General features: G+C 41.4%; 1 protein-coding gene across 1 annotated transcript in view; it reads left to right on the forward strand.

The window, feature by feature from the left end:
* atp11a (ATPase phospholipid transporting 11A) overlaps positions 1 to 21,275 on the forward strand; it is a 205,217-nt gene that overhangs the window by 163,777 nt on the left and 20,165 nt on the right. The window contains 3 exon segments of the mRNA XM_052025948.1: positions 6,037 to 6,102; positions 8,364 to 8,467; positions 10,891 to 11,056. Coding sequence (XP_051881908.1) covers positions 6,037 to 6,102; positions 8,364 to 8,467; positions 10,891 to 11,056 — 336 coding nt within the window.

Genomic DNA, 21,275 nt, shown 5'->3' on the forward strand with positions numbered 1-21,275 from the left:
ATTCAATCTGGAGAAGTGTGAGGTGGCACTCTTTGGAAGGACAAACTCCAAGGCAGAGTACAAGGTAAATGGCAGGATTCTGGGCAGTGTGGAGGAGCAGAGGGATCTGGGGGTTCATATCCACAGATCACTGAAAGTTGCCTCACAGGTGGATAGGGTAGTTAAGAAAGCTTATGGGATGTTAGCTTTCATAAGTCGTGGGACCGAGTTTAAGAGCCGCGAAGTAATGATGCAGCTTTACCAAAGTCTGGTTAGACCACTCTTAGAGTACTGTGTCCAATTCTGGTTGCCTCATTATAGGAAGGATGTGGAGGCATTGGAAATTGTGCAGAGAGATTTACCAGGATGCTGCCTGGATTAGAGAGTATGGATTATAAAGAGAGACTAAAGGAGCTAGGGCTTTACTCATTGGAGTGAAGGAGGATGAGGGGAGACATGATAGAGGTATACAAACTATTAAGAGGAATAGATAGAGTGGACAGCCAGCACCTCTTTCCCGGGGCACCAATGCTCAATACAGAAGGGCATGGCTTTAAAGTAATGGGTGGGAAGTTCAAGGGAGATGTCAGAGGGAGGTTTTTCACCCAGAGAGTGGTTGGTGCATGGAATGCGCTGCCTGTGGTGGTGGTGGCTGATACGTTGGTCAAGTTCAAGAGATTGTTAGATAAGCATATGGAGGAATATAAGATAGAGGGATATATGGGAGGAAGGGGTTAGATAGTCTTAGGTGTAGTTTGAAAGTCAGCACAACATGGTGGGCCAAAGGGCCTGTATTCTATGGTTCTATGACATGTTGACAGGCCGACTAGAGGGAATACCATGTTAGATCTAGTATTAGGTAATGAACCAGGTCAGGTGACAGATCTCTCGGTGGGTGATAGAGGGGGAGGCATTTACTAGTCAGGGAAAATATCACAGCTGTGCATAGACAGGACAGCCCGGAGGGCTTGTCTACAGAGGCCATATGGGTGGAGCTGAGGAACAGGAAAGGTGTGGCCACACTAATAGGGTTGTATTACAGATCGCCCAATAGTCAGAGAGAATTGGAGGAACAAATCTGTAGTGAGATAGCAGACTGATGTCAGAAACAGAAAGTTGTAATAGTAGGGGATTTTAACTTCCCACATATTGACTGGGATTCCCACATTGTGAAAGGGCTGGATGGCTTGGAATTTGTCAAATGTGTTCAGGAAAGTTTTCTAAATCAATATATAGAGGTACCAATGAGAGAGAATGCAATATTTGATCTCCTATTAGGGAACCAGACAGGTCAGGTGACAGAAGTATGTGTAGGTGAGCATTTTGGGTCCAGTGACCATAATGTCATTAGTTTCAAGTTGATTATGGATAAGGATAGATCTGGTCCTCTAGTTGAGGTTCTAAATTGGAGAAAGGGCAATTTTGTGGAAATGAGAAAGGATCTAGGAAGAGCAGATTGGGATAAGTTGTTTTCTGGCAAGGATGTGTTCAGTAAGTGGAAGGCCTTCAAAGGTGAAATTTTGAGAGTGCAGAGTTTGCATGTTCCTGCCAGGATTAAGGGCAAAGTTAACAAGCAGAGGGGACCTTGGTTTCAAGAGATATTGGTGCTCTGGTTAAGAAAAAGAGAGAGGTGTATAGCAGGTATAGGCAACTAGGAACAAATGAGGTACTTGAAGAGTATAGAAAATGTAAGGAAATACTAAAGGAGGAAATCAGGAAGGCAAAAAGAAGACATGAGGTTGCTTTGGCAGATAATGTGAAGGTAAACCCAAAGGGTTTCTACAAGTATATGAAGAGTAAAAGGATAGTGAGGGACAAAATTGGTCCCCCAGAAGATCAGAGTGGTCATCTATGTGTGGAGCCTCAGGAGATGGGGGAGGTCTTAAACAGATTCTTTGCATCTGTATTTACTCAGGAAACTGGCATAGTGTATATGGAAGGAAGGGAAATGAGCAGTAGTGTCATGGAACATAGAGATTAAAGAGGAGGAGGTGCTTGCTGCCTTACAGCGAATAAAGGTAGATAAATCCCCCGGGCCTGACAAGATATTTCCTTGGACCTTGAGAGAGACTAGTGTAGAAATTGCAGGGGCCCTGGCAGATATATTTCAAATGTCCTTAGCCACGGGTACGGTTCCGGAGGACTAGAGGGTATCTCATGTTGTTCCGTTGCTTAAAAAAGGCTCTAAAAGTAAACCAGGTAATTACAGGCCAGTGAGCCTGACATCAGTAGTAGGTAAATTATTCGAGGGTGTTCTGAGAGATTGGATATACAAGTATTTGGACATCCAAGGGCTGATGAAGGATAGTCAACATGGCTTTGTACGTGGTAGATCGTGTTTAACGAATCTTGTAGAGTTTTTTGAGGAGGTTATCAAGAAAGTAGATGAAGGAAAGGCTGTGGATGTTGGATACGTGACTTTAATAAGGCCTTTGACAAGGTCCCACATGGGAGGTTAGTTCAGAAGGTTCAGGTCACTAGGTGTCCATGGAAAGGTTGTAAACTGGATTCAAAATTGGCTGTGTGGGAGAAGACAGAGCGGTAGTGGATGATCGTTTCTCAGACTGGAGGCCTGTGATTAGTGGTGTGCCTCAGGGATATGTGCTGGGGCCATTGTTGTTCGTTGTCTATATCAATGATCTAGATGATAATATGGCAAATTGGATCAGCAAGTTTGCTGATGACACTAAGATTGGAGGCGTTGTGGACAGTGAGGAAGGCTTTCAAAGCTTGCAGAGAGACTTGAACCAACTGGAAGAATGGGCCAGAAAATGGCAGATGGAATTTAATACAGACAAGTGTGAGGTGTTGCATTTTGGAAGGACAAATCAAGGGGGGACATACACAGTAAATGGTCGGGCACTGAGGAGTGCGGAGGAACAAAGGGGTCTGGGAGTTCAGATACATAATTCCCTGAAAGTGGCGTCACAGGTAGACAAGATTGTGAAAAAGGCTTTTGGCATCCTGGCATTCATAATTAAAGTATTGAGTATAGGAGTTGGGATGTTATGATGAGGTTGTATAAGACATTGGTGAGGCCAAATTTGGAGTATTGTGTGCAGTTCTGGTCACCAAACTATAGGAAGGATATCAGTAAGATTGAAAGAGTGCAGAGAAGATTTACTAGAATGTTTCTGGGTCTTCAGGAGTTGAGTTATAGGGAAAGATTGAGCAGGTTAGGACTTTATTCCTTGGAGTGTAGAAGAATGAGGGGAGATTTGATAGAGGTTTACAAAATGATGAGGGGCATAGCCAGAGTTAATGCGAGTAGGCTCTTTCCACCTAGATTAGAAGAGATTTGTACAAGAGGACATGGCTTTAGGGTGAAAGAGGAAAGGTTTAGGGGGAACTTCTTCACTCAAAGAGTTGTGGGAGTGTGGAACGTGCTGCCATCTGATGGAGTAAATGCGGGCTCACTCTTAAGTTCCAAGAATAACTTGGATAGATATGTGGACGGGAGAGGTCTGGAGGGTTATGGACTGGGTGCAGGTAAATGGGACTAGCGGAATAACGTTTCGGCACAGACTAGAAGGGCCTAAAGGCCTGTTTTCTGTGCTGTAGTGTTCTATGGTGAGCATTTAGGGGACAGGGACCACTGCTCCCTAACCTTTAGCATTGTCATGGACAAGGATAGGAGCAGAGAGGACAGAAAGATATTTAATTGGGGAAGGGCAAATTATGAAGCTATAAAGCTAGAACTTGCGATAGTAAATTGGGGTGACATTTTTGAAGTGAAATGTACTATGGGGATGTGGTCGTTGTTCAGGGATCTCTTGCAGGATGTTAGGGATAAATTTGTCCTGGTGAGGCAGAGAAAGAACGGCAGGGTGAAGGAACCATGGGTGACAAGTGAGGTGGAACAACTAGTTAGGAAGAAGAAGGCAGCATACATAAGGTGTAGGCAGCAAGGATCAGATAGGGCTCATGAAGAATATAGGGTAGCAAGGAAGGAACTTAAGAAGGGGCTGAGGAAAGCAAGAAGGGGACATGAAAAGGCCTTGGCGAGTAGGGTTAAGGAGAATCCCAAGAGTTTTTCACGTACGTGAAGAGCAGAAGGATGACGAGAGTAAAGGTAGGACCGATTAGAGACAAAGGTGGGAAGATGTGCCTGGAAGCTGTAGAAGTGGGTGAGGTTCTCAATGAATACTTTTCTTCAGTATTCACCAAAGAGAAGGGCCTTGATGACGCTGAGGACAGTGTTGGTAAGGTTAATGTTCTAGAGCATGTAGACTTCAAGAGAGAGGATGTGTTGGAGCTGTTAGAAAATATTAGGACAGATAAGTCCCCGGGGCCTGACAGAATATTCCCCAGGCTGCTCAGCGAAGCGAGGGAGGAGATTACTGAACCATTGGCTAGGATCTTTGAGTCCTCATTGTCCACGGGATTGGTACCAGAGGATTGGACGGTGGCAAATGTTGTCCCCTTGTTCAAAAAAGATAGTAAGGATAGTCCAGAGAATTACAGACAAGTGAGCCTTACGTCTGTGGTGGGCAAGCTGTTGGAAAGGATTCTTCGAGGTAGGATCTATGAGCATTTGGAGAATCATGGACTGATTAGCGACAGCCAACATGGCTTTGTGAAGGGCAGATCATGTCTCACAAGCCTGATAGGGTTCTTTGAGATCATCTCGAAACTAGAATATCTTGAACTCCGCTAGCTTATCCCCCACTCCACCTAAAGCCACTTTCCCATTATCCCCGTGATGGACTTGCTGAACCGAATTGATTCCTACTCTGTTTAGTCCAGTTTCCTTTGTTTCAGTTAGAGTCATCGTAATTATTAATTATGGTCCAATGCAATAGATAACCAGCAGATGCTTTGACTCGGGATATTTCTGTGCAATTAATTTGGAACTAAGCACTCCAGCGGCCTTATGCAGTGAACTGAAAGAAATGCAAGTACTATATGTACTATGTCATAAGAGGGCTATGATTAAGTTAACCTGCTCTTTTTCTTTTCTCCCCCATCAATCCACCCCTCATTTCCCAAGCAGGAACAAGTACATATGGAAGCTTACCACTCCATTCCTCTGCTTTAATCATGCTCTTTGTTTTAATATCCAAGGCAACTGTGTGCAAATTGGACAGGAACTTTATTAATACATGAATATCATACGGGTCAGCAAATGCTGACAGGAAAAATAAGAAGCCTAATAGTCGGATGAGAAGGCCCTCCATTGAGAACCTTGTCCTTTTTACTGGTTCAGATTCACTGAGATCCCACTGAATTTCCCACTCCGCCCTGAATATGAACTACTTCTGATGGCCAAATGCTTGTATATTTTTCTTACCTCCTTGGACTAGTTTCAAGGCCAGCCATCAATGTACTCTTGTCTCAGATGGATTACCATCTCACCACCTTGATATAACTATCTTATGTGGCCAGCTAGGTAACAACCTCCGTTTACCCTCTCTAAATGTGTTGCATGTCTATACACCGATCTCAAGATGTGCCAAAGGCTAGTCACTTTGATGCATCTGTTACAGGTGCCCAACAAGGAGTAAACTATTGTGTACATCTCTCTCAGCTGACCATCCAGGGCTATTTACCTGTCTCGGGTGGTTTGCTAAATAGTCACTTCAGTATACTTGTTTAATATAGGCACCTGATGTCTTAATTAGCTGGCCATTGGAATGTGAATAACACCTAAGAGTTCATATAGGCCTAGCCTCAAGTTATTTTCAGGGGAATTTTACAATAACCTTATTTCTCAGTTGGTATCTGACATCACTCCCAGTTACATCCTATGTTCATTGAAGCTTTAGTGTAGAAGATCAAATTGCTTGTTTCGAAATGAAAATGGACAAGCATTGAAGTCCTCCTATGGACCAGGAGCTGAAATACTCCAAACCTGTGAAAAACAAAGAAAACTGCAGATGGTAGAATCTAAAACAAAACTGAAATGCTGGAAGAACTCAGCAAGGCTTCAGCATCTATTGAACCAGAAACCAGTCAGCAATTCCTCCTGGCCAGCTGTTGCACAGAAAAATGTTACTTAAGCTCAAATAATTTCTGCTTAATCCTAAATATGTATTTTGTATAAATTTATGTTTTTAGGTGTTCGGAAACTGGACCTTTGGCACCCTGGTCTTCACTGTTTTGGTATTTACAGTAACTCTTAAGGTATATTTCTGTGATTTTTAAGAACAAATAAGCTATAAACACAGCAATCTTTTGGAGGGAGCATTGTGTCAGACAATCCATTGTCCATTCACATTCGTTGTGTTGAAATCCTTATCAGTAGTTTGGTTGAGCTTAAATGGATTCTGCCCATTTAGTTTTATATTTGCATCCTTTCCCTTTTGTATTGGTTTTCTATTTTCTCCTATACTTATGTAACCCCTTTTTGTTACATGACAGGTATGTTTTTGGTATGGGCAAGTATCTCTTATGCATGGTAATCAACAACCAACCCACCTATCAAAGGCTTCCTCTCTAAGGCCTTTATATTCTTTGCCTATTTGAAGATGTCTGTTTTAAAGACACTTGTAGCCATTGATTATCAGTTTGAAGTCGTACTTTTGTGTCTGATTACAAAAGAACTGATCCTTGAACCCATTTCCATTACCAAGGCCTTGATAATCTTTTGAAATATGGTGTCCAGAACTGTAACTAGTAGTGCAGCTGAGGTGAAAGCAGTGTTTTGGAAAGACTGAGCATAACTGAGAGAGAAGTCCTCACAAGATGCTTGGAGAGGAGGACGACTTGCGGTGGTGTCGTTATCGTGAAAATGCTGGAAAAGGTTGATGTTGATCCTCTGATTGTAGGTACTGATTAGGTGGAAAGTAGGGACCAGTAGATTCCAATTGTGATTCTGGAGAGGACCAAAATGACTAGAGTAGGTGAAATTCAAATATTTAATAGCGGTTATTTAAATAGCTTTCATCCATCAAGCACCTGTGTGGCAATTCAACACATATGCTTGGGAAAATTTGTTGGAAGTATCTCAGAAACCAGATGTTTCCTGTTGTACAGTAGGATACTCTTCAATAAGAATGGCAAAGGTAGGAATGGATATATCCAGACAGGGAATCATTTGTATAATATAGATAGTACAATATTCAAGTCAAATAAAAAAAAATAGGAAGAATGCCAACTGACTCCATGAGGAGGTTAAAACAGAAAATGCTGAAAACATTGAAAAGGTCAGGCAGCATTTGTGGAGAGAGAAGCAGAGTTAATGTTTCAGGTTGAAGACCCTTTGTCAGAACTGGGAAAGGGAGAAAACAAGACAATAGGGCAGGAGTAGGCTAGTCATTCCTTTAAGCCTGGCCCACCATTCAATATGATCATAAAGAGGAAGAATGAGGAGAAGCTCTATAAAATAAGTGGTACAAAGAGAGCGCAGGAACAGAGATCTGGGCTATATATACTAAAATCTTTGGCTGTAGAATATATCTCATTAAGCAAACTATGTTTAATTGTTTTCTGACAAGTCTATTTGATAATTAGATACCAGTGGTTAGATGTTTGTGCAGAATACCTTGCAAGGTTAACTGGGCTGGAAGGAGCTTTGCCGTATCCAAATCCAGTGCCTTGTCAGTGCTGGGTTGTCTTTTCAGATTTATTCTTTTATTTTCATACAAATGAATAGTTTGCTATGGATTTTTAGTGGGTGGTTAGATAGGTAGATCCTTTTCCTTATAGATTGCAGGTGAGGAAAGATGTACTGGGTTCGGAGGTGGTGCAGAGGAGGTTCACCAGGTTGATTCTGGAGATGAGGGGTTTAGCCTATGAGGAGAGGTTGAGTTGCGGGGAACTATACTTGCTGGAATTCAGAAGAATGAGAGGGGATCCTATGGAAACATATAAAATTATGGAAGGAATAGATACGATAGATGCAGGAAGGTTGTTTCCACTGGTAGGTGAGACTAGAACTAGGGGACATAGCCTCAAGATTCAGTGGAATAGATTTAGGATGGAGATGAGGAGAAACTTCTTTTCCCAGAGAGTAGTGAATCTGTGGAATTCTCTGCCCAGGGAATCAGTGGAGGCTACCTCATTAAATATATTTAAGATATAGTTAGATAGATTTTTGCATTGTGTGGAAAATAAGGGTTATGGGAAAAAGGAAGGTAGGTGGATCTGAGTCCACGGCCAGATCAGTCATGGTCTTATTGAATGGCTGAACAGGTTCGATGGGCCAGATGGCCTACTCCTGCTCCTATTTCTTATGTTTTTATGTTAGGAGTCAGCCATAATGAGGATGGGAAATGAAACTCAACAACTTGTCAATGATTTCCAAGTCCATGATAGTGACTATAAACTGAATAGTAAGTAAGTTGCTTTATTTTCAGCTGTTTTATCTCTTCCTGCATCAGTACTAACTAATTCCATATTCTGATGTTTGGGGACTTAAAATTATGATGTTACTGGTTTCACAGCTTGCATTGGACACTCATCACTGGACATGGATAAATCACTTCGTGATATGGGGCTCTCTGGTGTTTTACATCATATTTTCTCTGCTCTGGGGAGGTATTATCTGGTAAGTGTGTTAAATGTGGGCACTCTGTGAACAATATGTTTCCTCTTAATATTGTTAGGATTTTCAAAAGAACAGATCAGATGTATAATTTTGTGTTTTTAAAAAAATCTGAGGAAATATATTTTGGAAGAATATAAATTAGCAGTGGGCATTATTTGATGAGGAAGTAATGGTGTTCATTGGGTCATTGTGATTAAAGTACCACATCCTTGGTATGTTATTGAGTTGAGTTACCTTTGGGCAGTTAAAAGTGGAGTATTATCAGAGCCTGATATCAAGAATGTGTTTAAGCATAGCTGATATGTCCCTGCATAATATCAATATATCAAATTTCCATAAATTGTAAGGGAAAAGGGAATGAAATATAAAGAGGCATTTGGAAAATTCTTAAGATACCAGAAATCTAATAGTCAAGCAAAATTCTGGAAGTGCTGTGCTGAGCAGGCAAACTCTTGTGGAGAGAGAAACAGACTAAGTTTTATTTGCAATGAAAGTTCATTATCTGCTAATATTAACTCTTTCTCTCCCCATAAATAGCCCTGACCTGCTTACAAAAGGAGACATTTGTTTTGTAGTAATATATGTCAGAAATAATTGTGATAGAGACAAGGGCCTTGAATAGCATTTACAAAAGCATTCACTTATTTCCTAAACAGAGGCTCAACCAATCCCCCTCATCAATCATCAACCATCAATCTCCTTCACTTGGCTCTCATTGTCACATTGAATAACTTGTCCTTTAGCTCACTTTCTTTGATCTAAGGTATAGCTATGGGAAGCTGCAAGAGTCCAAGCTATGCCTGTTTCTTTGTGGGATACATGAAAGTCTTCCCGCTGCGCCACCCATTTTTCTAGTGACTATTGATGCTCTCTCCTGCTCTCATAGAGAACTCAAACATTTCATTTACTTTTGCTGCCAATTTCCTGCTCTCATTTTAACATGGTCCATCTCTAAGTCTTTATTTTCCTTTCTTGACTTCTCTTCTTCATATTCCAGGGGATAGATTATTGACCAATATCCATTACAAAACTCCCACAGCTCCCCCCCCACCCTGCGTCCTGTAAGGACTCATAACATATCGGAAGTAAAAGCTGGAGTGGTCCATTTGCCCTATCAAGGCTGCTTTATCAATCAACAAGATGATGGCTGTTCTTCTACTTGATGCTGCTTCCCTGCCCTATCTTCATATCCCTTGATCTTACTAATTTCCAGAAATCTGTTGATCTGTAATAAAAGCAATCAATGGTTCAGTTTTGACAGCCCTCCAGGGCAGAGAATTCCAAAGGTTCACCATCCCCTGGTGAAGATGTCGCTCCTCATTTCAACTGCAAATGGCCTACCCCTTATCTTGAGATTGTGATCCCTAGTTCTTGATTCCTCAATTAGGGGAAGCTTCTGTTTGAGTCATCCAAGAATTCTCTATATTGAAGGAGGTAACCCCTCATTCTTCTAAACTCTATAGGATAGAGAACAAGCTTATTCAAATTCTCCTTGTATAGTTGACCTGTCAGCCTGGAAACCAGTCTGGTAAATCTTCATTGCACTTCCTCAATAACAAGTATATCCTTCTTTAGTTAAACAAGCTCAAAATTGCACATAGTACTCACCAAGGTCCTGTGTAATTGTAGTCAAAAACTATACTCTTGTAGACATTATAATAGGACACTTAGAAAAATTAAAGGTAATCAGCAATAAAACATGGTTTTATGAAAGGGAAATCACACGTGACCTAGCTCATTGCAATTCTTTGAAAAAGTAATGAGCTGTGGATAAAGGAGAACCAGAAGACAAACTATACTTGGATTTGTTGATACATTGCCACATCAAAGGTTCTTGTAGAAAATAAAGCACATTGTGTTGAAGATAATGATTGATTAGCCATCTCCTGCTCCAAAATCTTATGTTTGTATATAATCAAATCCTCCAAATATAAAAAAAACATAACTTTTGCCTTTCTAATTAACTGCTGCATGTTACTTTTTATTGAGTTGTGTATACAGCCACCCAGATTTCTCTGTACATCAATATTTCCCAATTTCTCATCCTTTTTTTAAAGAAAAAAATCCCCAGCATTTGTTTTGTCCATTGAAGTGGATAACCTCGCATTCCAGATTTACACCATCTGCCATATTGCTGGGCACACAGTCAGCCTATCTATATCCTTGCCAAGCCTTTTCATGTCTCATAAAGTTACAGGCAATTTCTATCAAATTTCAGTGCAGAACTCGTGAATAATTATATGCAAATTGAACTGGCAAATCAGTTAATGGGGCATACCAATTATTTATTAAGTTTACAACTTGTGGTCTATGTGGGTTGTCAGTGTATTCTGCCATTATACATTTGCATCCTATTATCCTTAAAACAAAGTTTGCTCTGTCATTGTTTCCTGAATGATGTTTATTATCTTTTTTCCTCTTAGGCCTTTCCTGAATTACCAGACAATGTACTATGTCTTCATGCAGATGCTCTCAGCAGGACCAGCCTGGTTAGGGATTACACTGCTACTGACTGTTAGCCTTCTTCCAGATGTTGTTAAAAAAGTCATCTGCAGGCAGCTTTGGCCAACAGCAGCAGACAAAATTCAGGTAACGTTCTATATGCAGCAGTGGGGATTAACAAAAATAGTCAGCATTTTCTGTCTGACTGTACAATGCAGCTGAATTGGCGGTGAATAGACTGGTTTAGCTAAAAGATAGAAGTACAAGGATCATATTGCTCATTGTTCTCTAAATTGACAGCTGTTGTTATCATACAGGTGAATTAGGCACTGCTACTTGTGGACAGGTGTTACAACTGTTTGGGTTACAGAAATTTGCCCTTGTAGAAATCACAAATTGCTATCCAAAAAAATTGAGGAGCAGAATAAAATGCACTCACATAATTTTTGTGCAAAAGTAGTAAATAAATCAACTCAATTTTGTTTTGCAACTTTCATTTCTTTGATACGTGCATTAGAGTTGGATGCAGTTTCATGTTACAGAATAGCGCAATGTGGGCTGTTTTCTGGAATGCACCCCTCTTGTAACGTGGGGATTGCCTGTGTCGTCAGTGCTTTTAATTATGTCATTAGAGAGTAAAATCAAATTGCCTATGCTATGAGGAAAAAAACTCCAGCTCAGACATTTTAGCCCCATCCTTCTTCAGAGGCTATGGAGTGATCTAAGCACTTTAGTGATAATTGACCAGGATACTCCAAAAGCAGGTCTTGGCCCCAGAAAGCTAACCATAACCTTTGAACAAAGGAAGCAAGGCAGATCTGTTGGTGCTTCCAGTCTGAATGAAAAATCAAATATTTCAGGACCTGGAAGAAAACACTTGCATAAAGGAGCCAATTTCAAATTGAAGCAGAATGCTCATCCTTTTGCTACTTGCTGACAGCTCAAACAAACAGCAAATACCTAAATTTTCTCCTTGGCCTATCCCCTGTTGGTGGTGTATCATTAAATGTACAATATCCACCTGTTTTATTTCCTTATGTCCTGGCAGGCTCAAGGACATGATATCAGGATCAGGACTTCAAGTCACCAGCAGGATCAGTTCATCGTTGATATGTAATTTCTGTGGTGCCACAGTTCTTTCTATTCGCTCTTGAGATGTTGGCATCATTGTCTAGGCCAGAGGTTAATGCTCATTCCTAACTGGTGGTGGTGAGCGACCACCTTAAACCACTGTTCTCGATACAACATTTGAAGGTATGGTGATGGATTTCCAAGTCAGAATACAAGTTGGAGGAGACCGTGGAGGTGATCATGTTTCCATGCTCCTGGGGCCTTGTACTTCTAGGTTCTCGGGGTCAAGTTAGAGAGATGCAATTGAAGAAGCCTTACTGATGTGCAGTGCATCTTGTAGGTGGTATATAATGCAGCCACAATCTGGTGACGTGGAGGAGGAAGTGAATGTGCAGGGTGTTGTATTGGGCACCAATGGACTTGCCTTTTTGTTCTGGATAACAGTGAGCTTTTTGAGCATTGTTGGAGCTACATTAATCCAGGCAAGTAAAGAAAACTGAAGGATAAAATAGTGGGAAACTATACACTGCACAATATCCAGTTTCTTACCTGTTCTTGTGGCCACAGTATTTGTGGTAGTTCTAGTTAGGTTTCAGATCAGTGTGGTTGCCAAGAAAAGAAACCCAGTAATGATGGTGTTAAATATCAAGGAAGGATCTGATTAGACCTCTTTTGTTGGAGATGGTCATGGTCTTGAAAGTGTGTTGCAAATGTTACTTATCAGCCCAAGACTGAATATTATCGAGGCCTTGCTGCACGCAAGGATTTGCGGATGGAACTGAACATCGTGCAATCAGATAATAGTGGTGAGGACAAAGACAAGATTGAGGAGGAAGAGCTTCTTCATCTCTACCACATCTCCTTAATCTTCATTCTTCAGCTTCTTGATATTCAGTACTTAAATCTCCAGGATTTTATTCTTCCCGCTGTGTTGGTCCTATATCCACTGATCTCCATTGCTAATACCCGTGAAAATTTTGTTGAACTAATGGCCCTTGGACTTAATTATGATTGATCTACTATTACTCAATCTCCATTGTCTTTTCCAATTCTCTGTGGCTACAGACTGAGTACCAGGGGACCAAAAGCTGTTGGCGTGGTAGCCCTACATTGATTGTAGGCAAATTACTGGGAAAAATTCTGGATCAGAATAAATTAACATATAAAGAAGGACAGGTTAATCAAGAACACTCAATATGGATTTGTTGAAGGAAAGTTCAGTCCAACTAATTTGATTAACATTCTGAGGAAGTAACAAGGAGTGCCAAGGAGGAGAGCACTTTTCATGCAATCTGCATTGATTTTGTCCCTCATGACTGACTGATCAGGAATACAAAATATACCTGGGATCCTAGGGTAAGTGCCAAACTGATTCAAAATAGTAAAAAGTAGTGGATAAAGTGAATGGGTGCTTTAGAGATAGAAAGACTGTTCGCAGTGAAATTCTGCAAGACTTGGTGCTAGATCCCTTGCTTTTGTGGTTAAACAATGACCTAGACTCAAAAGGAGTCATAATTCAGATAATTCATCAATGAATTGGTGCATCGGTTGCCTCCCAAGTGCCAGGGTCAGGAACATCTCGGGTCGGGTCCACAGCGTGCTGAAGGGGGAGAGCGAACAGCCAGAGGTCATGGTACATATTGGTACCAATGACATAGGTAGGAAAAGAGATGAGGCCTTGAAGAGGGAATATAAGGAGCTAGGTAGGAAGCTGAAAAACAGGACATCAAGGGTAATAATCTCTGGATTGCTGCCTGTGCCACGTGCCAGTGAGGGTAAGAACAGGTTGATTTGGCAGATGAAAGCGTGGCTGAGGATTTGGTGCAGGGTTTCAAATTTGTTGATCATTAGGATCTCTTCTGGGGAAGGTACAACCTGTACAAAAGAGACAAGTTACACCTGAACTGGAGGGGAACCAATATTCTTGCGGGCAGGTTTGCTAGAGGGGAGGGTTTAAGCTAGTTTAGCAGGGGGATGGAAACCCAAATGATAGATCAAAGGTTGGTTCATTTAGTGTACAAGTAGATGCAGCGTGTAGAAAGACTGTGAGGAAGGATAGGCATCTGAAAGGGCAAAATTGCAGTCAGTTGGATGGGCTGATGTATGTCTACTTTAATGCGAGAAGTATCAGGAACGGTATTGAACTTAGAGCATGGGTAAGTATATGGAATTACGATGTTATGGCCACTACAGAGACTTAGGTGTCACAAGGGCAGGAATAGCTGCTGGATATTCCAGGGTTTAGATGTTTCAAAAGGGACAAGGACGGGGGTAAAAGAGGTGGGGGAGCAGGATCAGGGACATTGTCACAGCTGTAGAAAGGGAGGATGACCTGGACGGACCGTCCACTGAGTCCGTGTAGGTGGAAGTCAGAAACAGGAAGGGAGCAATTACTCTATTGGAAGTATTCTACAGACCACCACCAACCCCCCCCCCCCCCCCATAGCAGCAGAGACGCTGAGGAACAGATCGGAGGGCAGATTTTGGAGAGGTACATAAATAACAGGGTTGTTGTCATGGGTAATTTCAACTTTCCTAATATTGATTGGCACCTCCTTAGTGTAAAGGGGATAGATGGGGCAGAATTTGTTAGGTGTGTCCAGGAAGGATTCCTGACACAATATGTGGACAGGCTGACGAGAGAAGAGGCCATACTGGACCTGGTACTAGGAAATGAGCCTGATCAGGTTTCAGATCTCTCAGTGGGAGAGCATCTTGGAGACAGTGACCGTAACTCTTCGACCTTTACCATAGCCTTGGAGAGGGATAGGAGCAGACGATATGGGAAAGTATTTAATTGGGGGAGGGGGAATTATGATGCTATTAGGCAGGAACTTGGGGAACAGATGATCTTGGGGAAGCGCACAATGGAAATGTGGAGGTTGCATAGGGAGTACTTGCATGGTGTTCTGGATAGGTTTGTCCCATTGAGGCAGGGTAAGGATGGTAGAGTGAAGGAACCATGGTTGACAAGAGACGTAGAAGAGACACGAGATGTATGGTTGATGAGACGACAGTGAGAGAGACCTTGATGTTTGTGAGGCTGGTGTACAACAGGCTGATACACTAGGGCATGTCGATGTGAGGAAAGAGGATGTGCTGGAACTTTTGAAAAACATTAGGATAGATAAGTCACCGGGGCCAGATGGGATCTATTCAAGGTTATAATGGTAAGTGAGGGAAGAGATTGCTGTGCCTTTGATGATCTTTGAGTCCTCACTGGCGAAAGGATTAGTGCCAGATGATTGGAGGGTGGCAAGTGCTGTTCCTTTGTTCAAGAAAGGCAATAGGGACAACCCTGGCAATTACAGGCCAGCGAGTTGTACTTAAGTGGTGGGTAGATTGCTGGAGAAGATTCTTAGAGAGAAGACTTATGGGCACTTGGAGAAGCGTAAACTGATTAGGGACAGTCAGCATGGCTTTGTGAGGGACAGGTCATGCCTCACGCGCCTGATTGAGTTCCTTGAGGATGTGACAAAGCAGATTGATGAAGGTAGAGCAGTGGATGTGGTGTGCATGGATTTTAGTCAGGCGTTTGATGGGGTTCCTCATGGAAGGCTCATTCAGAAAGTCAGGAGGCATGGGATCCAGGGAAACTTGGCTGTGTGGATTCAGAATTGGCTAGCTCATAGAAGACAGACAGTGGTTGCAGATGGAGCATATTCTGACTGGAGGTTGGTGACCAGCGGTATTCCCAGGAATCTGTTCTGGGACCCCTGCTCTTGGTGATATTTATAAATGACTTGGATGAGGATTTGGGAAGGGTGGGTTAGTAAGTTTGCAGATGACACGAAGGTTGGTGGTGTTGTGGATAGTGTAGAAGGTTGCTGTAGATTACAACAGGACATTGATAGGGTGCAGAGCTGGGCTGAGAAGTGGCAGATGGAGTTCAACCCAGAAAAGTGTGAAGTAATACACTTTGGAAGATTAAATTTGAAGGCGGAATACAAAGTTAATGGCAGGACTCTTAGCAGTGTAGAGGAACAGTGGGATCTTGGGGTCCATGTCCATAGATCCCTCGAGGTTGCTGCACAGGTTGATAGGGTTGCTAAGAAGGCATATGGTGTGTTGGCCTTCATTTGTCGGGGCATTGAGTTCGAGCTGTGAAGTAATGTTGCAGCTCTATAAAACTCTGGTTAGACCACACGTGGAGTATTGTGTTCAGATCTGGTTGCCTCATTATAGGAAGGATGTGGAAGCTTTAGAGAGGGTGCAGAGGAGATTTACCAGGATGCTGCCTGGATTGGAGAGCATATCTTATGAGGATAGGTTGAGTGAACTATAGCTTTTCTCTTTGCAGTGAAGGAGGATGAGAGGTGACTTTACAGAGCTGTACAAGATGATATAAAAGGGGCATAGACCAAGTGGACAGTCAGACTTTTTCCCAGGATGAAAATGGTTACCACAAGTGGACATAATTTTAAGGTGATTGGAGGAAGGTATGGGGAGGATGTCAGAGGTAAGTCTTTTTACACAGTGTGGTGGGTGCGTAGAACGCGCTGCCGGCAGAGGTGGTGGAGGCAGATACATTAGAGACTTTTAAGAGACTCTTAAATAGGCACATGAATAAGAAAAATCGAGGGCTATGTGGGAGGGAAGGGTTAGGTAGATATTAGTGCAGGATAAAATGTCGGCACCACATCATTGGCCAAAAGGCCTGTACTGTGCTGTTATATTCTGTGATAACTAAAGTTTAGATGGGTTTGATAGCAAGGAACAAAGCTGTAGACTGCAGGAAGTTGATGAACTAGTCAGGTGAGAGAAAAAGTGACAATTGGAATTCAATCCAGAGAACTGTAGGTTAGTGCTTTCGGAAAACCAAACAACACAACGCAATGCACAATAAATGTTAGGACATGAAGAAATATTGAGGAACACAGGAACCTTGGAATGTACATCCACAGATCCCTGAGAGCAGTAGGATTGGGGTGGGTGTGGTTAAAAAGGGTTGAGAGGATCCTCCTTTTTAGAGGCTGACACACAGAATTAAAGATCTTAGAAGGTTAGGCTCGATCCATATAAACACTAGTTAAACCATAGCTAGAATACCACGCATCGGCACCAGAACATAAGAAAGGTGCGAGAACATTGGAGTTACAGAGGATGTGTCAGGACTGAGAAAGGCTGGCTATACTGGTCCTGATGAAGGGTCTCGACTTGAAACGTCGACAGTTTATTTCTCTTCATAGATGCTGCCTGACATGCTGAGTTCCTCCAGCACTTTTTGTGTGTTACTCTATACGGAACTGTTACTTTGGAACTAAGGAGAGCAAGGTGAGATTTAATAAAGGTGGGTAAAATTATGAGTGAGCTCGGGAGAGTAAGTAGAAAGGATATCTCATTGGCAGTCTCATCCGACATGTTTCTCTGAAGTTAACCATGTGATGGTTCTCCTCATTCTTGTCACAAAATCCATTGCCCAAGGACTGCTAACAACTCTGTCACAAATCTACAGTTGATTTTCACTCTATAATGATCACTCTCTGCCCATGACCTATGACTGCACCAACATTCCAGATCAGACCACAATATAGGTCAGAGAATAATTATTCTCTTTCCCTCACCAAAACTGCTCCAGAGTCCCGAGTAATGTTCCTTCTGACTGTTGTGCATTATTCTTTCCTTTTGAAGGAGTCTACATCATTGGACATCATCATCCAAGCCATCTTCTCTGGTACCTTATCTGTTGTCCAATGCCATCTGAGCAAAGTTGGTCATTTTCTGAGCATCTTCAACATTAGTTTATCTTCCTCTCCATTATATTACTTACTATTCTTCTAAGCATATGCTCTCTTTCTCATCTTCATGGTGCACTTGCTGATATCTCATGGGCTTTGGGGCAGCCTCTATCTGTTCCCCCATTACATGGAGCTTGGCTTTCTTAGCACCAAAGCAGAGTTTACATTTTAAACCTTGAAAAGCATCTCAGTATGTCACTTCCCATACTTAACAGCATAGTGGCATGACTTTTCCTCCTTATATTAGAAACTGTAGCTGTGTGTAGACAAACCTTTGAATGTGTTGTCCAAAGTAATTATAGGTATACCAACACACATTTGCCTCCCTGTCATTCTTATGGAGTGATCATTTTGTTTTCTGAACAGAGGAATTCTTTTTGAATGATCCAAAATGATATTTTAGCAAGAATGAATAACGTTTGCAAAAGATTTGTTCTGGGAATTATTAGCAATTTGACAAAATCTTATGCACAGATTTCTGCATTAGTTATAGATGGGTTTGTGTATATTGGAAGAAACCTATACATGTTGTTCATGATTTTGCATTGTGAAGTATACAGCTTTCTATATGCCTTAAGTGCAAGTTCCTGTATTTGTTGTGCAGAGATTTACAGTATATATGCTTTGTGCACTTCTCTATAAATGTGGTATCCAGTGTTCTGTATGTGTTAAATTTCAAATATTTTTTCAGCTTTCTCTATAGAGTCTTTAACCAGGTTTCTCCCTTGTCTTTTTCTCCTTCTGTCCTTTCTCCTTTTGTGACTGCTGAACCCTTGCTGTTTGTCAATGAATATTGGGTTTTCATGTCCTACTCTCATCGGGAAAATCACAGGCAAAGCGAAAGTACCTTACTGCTGAACAGTCAACAGTCTTTATGCTTTCCCAGACTTCCAGTAGTCTAAGCTTCTAAAGGAAAAGGTGACTCTTCTCTCTAACTTCAAGGTGTGCAAGAGATGGTTTTTCAGTGGTAATGTCAGTCAGTGCATGTCTAAAATAATGATGAAAAAATAATTCAATAGACGCTTTAAGAGAAAGCTGGGTGGAGCTGATGTTTTAAATTGTAACTACCAATTGATAATTATTTATTTCAAACTACTGAATCCACAATATTCCATTTTCATTATTGATGTGAATATGTTGTTTTATGCTGTAGAGCCTCCAAGCTTGAGATATTAGCAAGTGAAAAAAGGAGTGTTTCGAGGAAGTGATTCCCAATACTGAGTTCCAAGGATCATAAATTGTGCAACAAAAATTTGGGGAACAGTTTCTGCTAATGAAATGAATGTTTGTTCTGTGGTAGAATGGTGACTCTAATGCAATTCCTCCATATCCTTTGGTTGACTCATATTTCAAACCAGTCGTCCTCTAAATGTCGGTGACACATTTATTACCTGTTCCTCCTGTGTCAAATAGTGGCAGACCAAGTCTTTGAACCGTTGCTATCTTTGTATCGAATGTTCTCTCACAGGGAATATCTTCGGATTTGATAGATCAAAACTGAACCTGCTGCAGGAATGGAAATAGACAAGATTTCTGAGAATATGTGAGAATTAGTTATGACTGGTTCTATTATTGTTGCAGGTTCCTAAGGTGGCTTCACTCCTCAGTTTTCTCAGGCAGTTTTAGTACATCTTTGATTTTCTTTTCCCCATGGATTGCAGAGTTTGGAGGAGGTGACTTGTTAAACATTTGAGCTCCTGATGATCACAAAGAAGAAGCACGAGCTGGAGTAGATCAATTGGCCTCTCAAGCCTGCTCTGTCATTCAAAAAGGTCATGACTTATCTTAGTTTCAACATCACTTTCCGTCTCTATTCCCCATATCACATGACTCTCTCTTGTAGTTTAAGTTCCTTGTTAATATTTGCCTTAAATATATTCAGTGAATCTGCCGCCACAGCTCTCTGGAATAGAGCATTCTAAAAGTTCAAATCCTCCGAGACAAGAAATTCCTCCTCATCGACTTAAATCCTTCTCATCAACTCTTGCTACTTTCACAGAATGGACATGATTAGAATCTAGCATCTGAAAGTATTCATTGCAATCAGAAAGGAACTACCTATTTGCCTCCAGAATTTCAATGATATACTGTGTAAGTGGTTGTAACCTTGACTATGTTCAACCTATGTATAACCTTGATTATAGCAGACGTGGAATTCACTGAATCCCTCACACCAAAGATGGGGATGGCATTTTTTTCTGTGCTGGACAGTCTTCTAAATAAAAGAGAAATAAAGGACTGCAGATGCAGGAATCTAGATGAAAAAAACAAGAAGATGCTGGAGCAACTCAGCAGGTCAGGCAGCATCCGTGGAGGAAAGCAGACTCTTCTTCCTGACCCAAAATGTTGACCATCTGCTTTTCTTCACGGATGCTGCCTGACCAGCTGAGTTCCTCCAGCATCTTGTTTTCTCAGCCTATTCTAAATGCTGCGAGAGTAAGGAAGGTGGAGAGCTCTCTCTTGCACTCTATCTCCAGCGCTTTCTCTCTCGCTCTGTCTACATCTGGGTATTTTGTATAAAGGCAGCTGAGGGTATCAACAGGAATAGAATAAACTTGGGATTATTGCCATTGATTCCTAACCAAACTTTTTTATTAGCAACCATTGTGGAATAGATGTACTGCCCCAAATTTTAGGAGAGATGATATCTATTACAGATTAACTATTAATGCCAAGATAGAGAAAATGTTCAGCATAGCCACAAAATCTAAAGCATTTCCTGCCTCTGTGTCAGATCAACTTTCTGCCGACCACAGCTTATAGATACATTTGTTCACAGCAATCTGTTTGCCCTCCCTCCCTTGGTTCACTGAGATATTTCATCTTCTCAGATGGAAAATACTGCAAAATCAGTGTAACTTCACTTTGAACACTTAACAAAATACATACCTTGGACTTGCTAAATCAGCTGAAATTGCAATTTCTGTGTTTCCTTTCCTAACTCAGAACAATAGTTAGACATTGAATTCTACTTAGCTCCAGGTGTGATATGACATTTTTAAACACCTCACTGTAAATACCCTACACATAGAGTTGAAAATTAAAATGCCAATTGAACTTGTGAAGCAAATGTTGCAGTTCTATGTATACTTTTGTGGGTTTATATACTCTGCAAACTACCGTTATGGACATTGGTGATTCATCTAATTGGCCACTGTAACCTGGTTAGAAACTCACTGGAACCCCCTGACACAAATGTACTTTCCACCAATCCTCCAAAAAAAAAAGCTCCAGCAACAATTGCAAGAACCTACAATGTTTCCAGTGAGGAAACATTACATTAAATATTAAAATGCAAGATTTTTTTTCATTGCCCCCCCAATTTCTCATTCTTTTTCTTTTTTTTTTCCTTTTCTTTGGAGCAGACTCTGGGCTGAATGGCCTACTTCTGCTCCCTTGTCTTGTGATCTTGTGAGGTGCACTCAGATGAGTTCACTGCAGAAAGGGTATCTATAACTAGGAAGTTTCACCTAAAATAAGTGAGTACCACTGCCCTCACAGGAAAAAACAGCAGAATAAAGTTTTGGCACAGACTAGAAGGGCCAAATGGCCTGTTT

This window comes from Pristis pectinata, chromosome 11 (assembly GCF_009764475.1).
Source record: "Pristis pectinata isolate sPriPec2 chromosome 11, sPriPec2.1.pri, whole genome shotgun sequence".
Lineage (NCBI taxonomy): Eukaryota > Metazoa > Chordata > Chondrichthyes > Rhinopristiformes > Pristidae > Pristis > Pristis pectinata.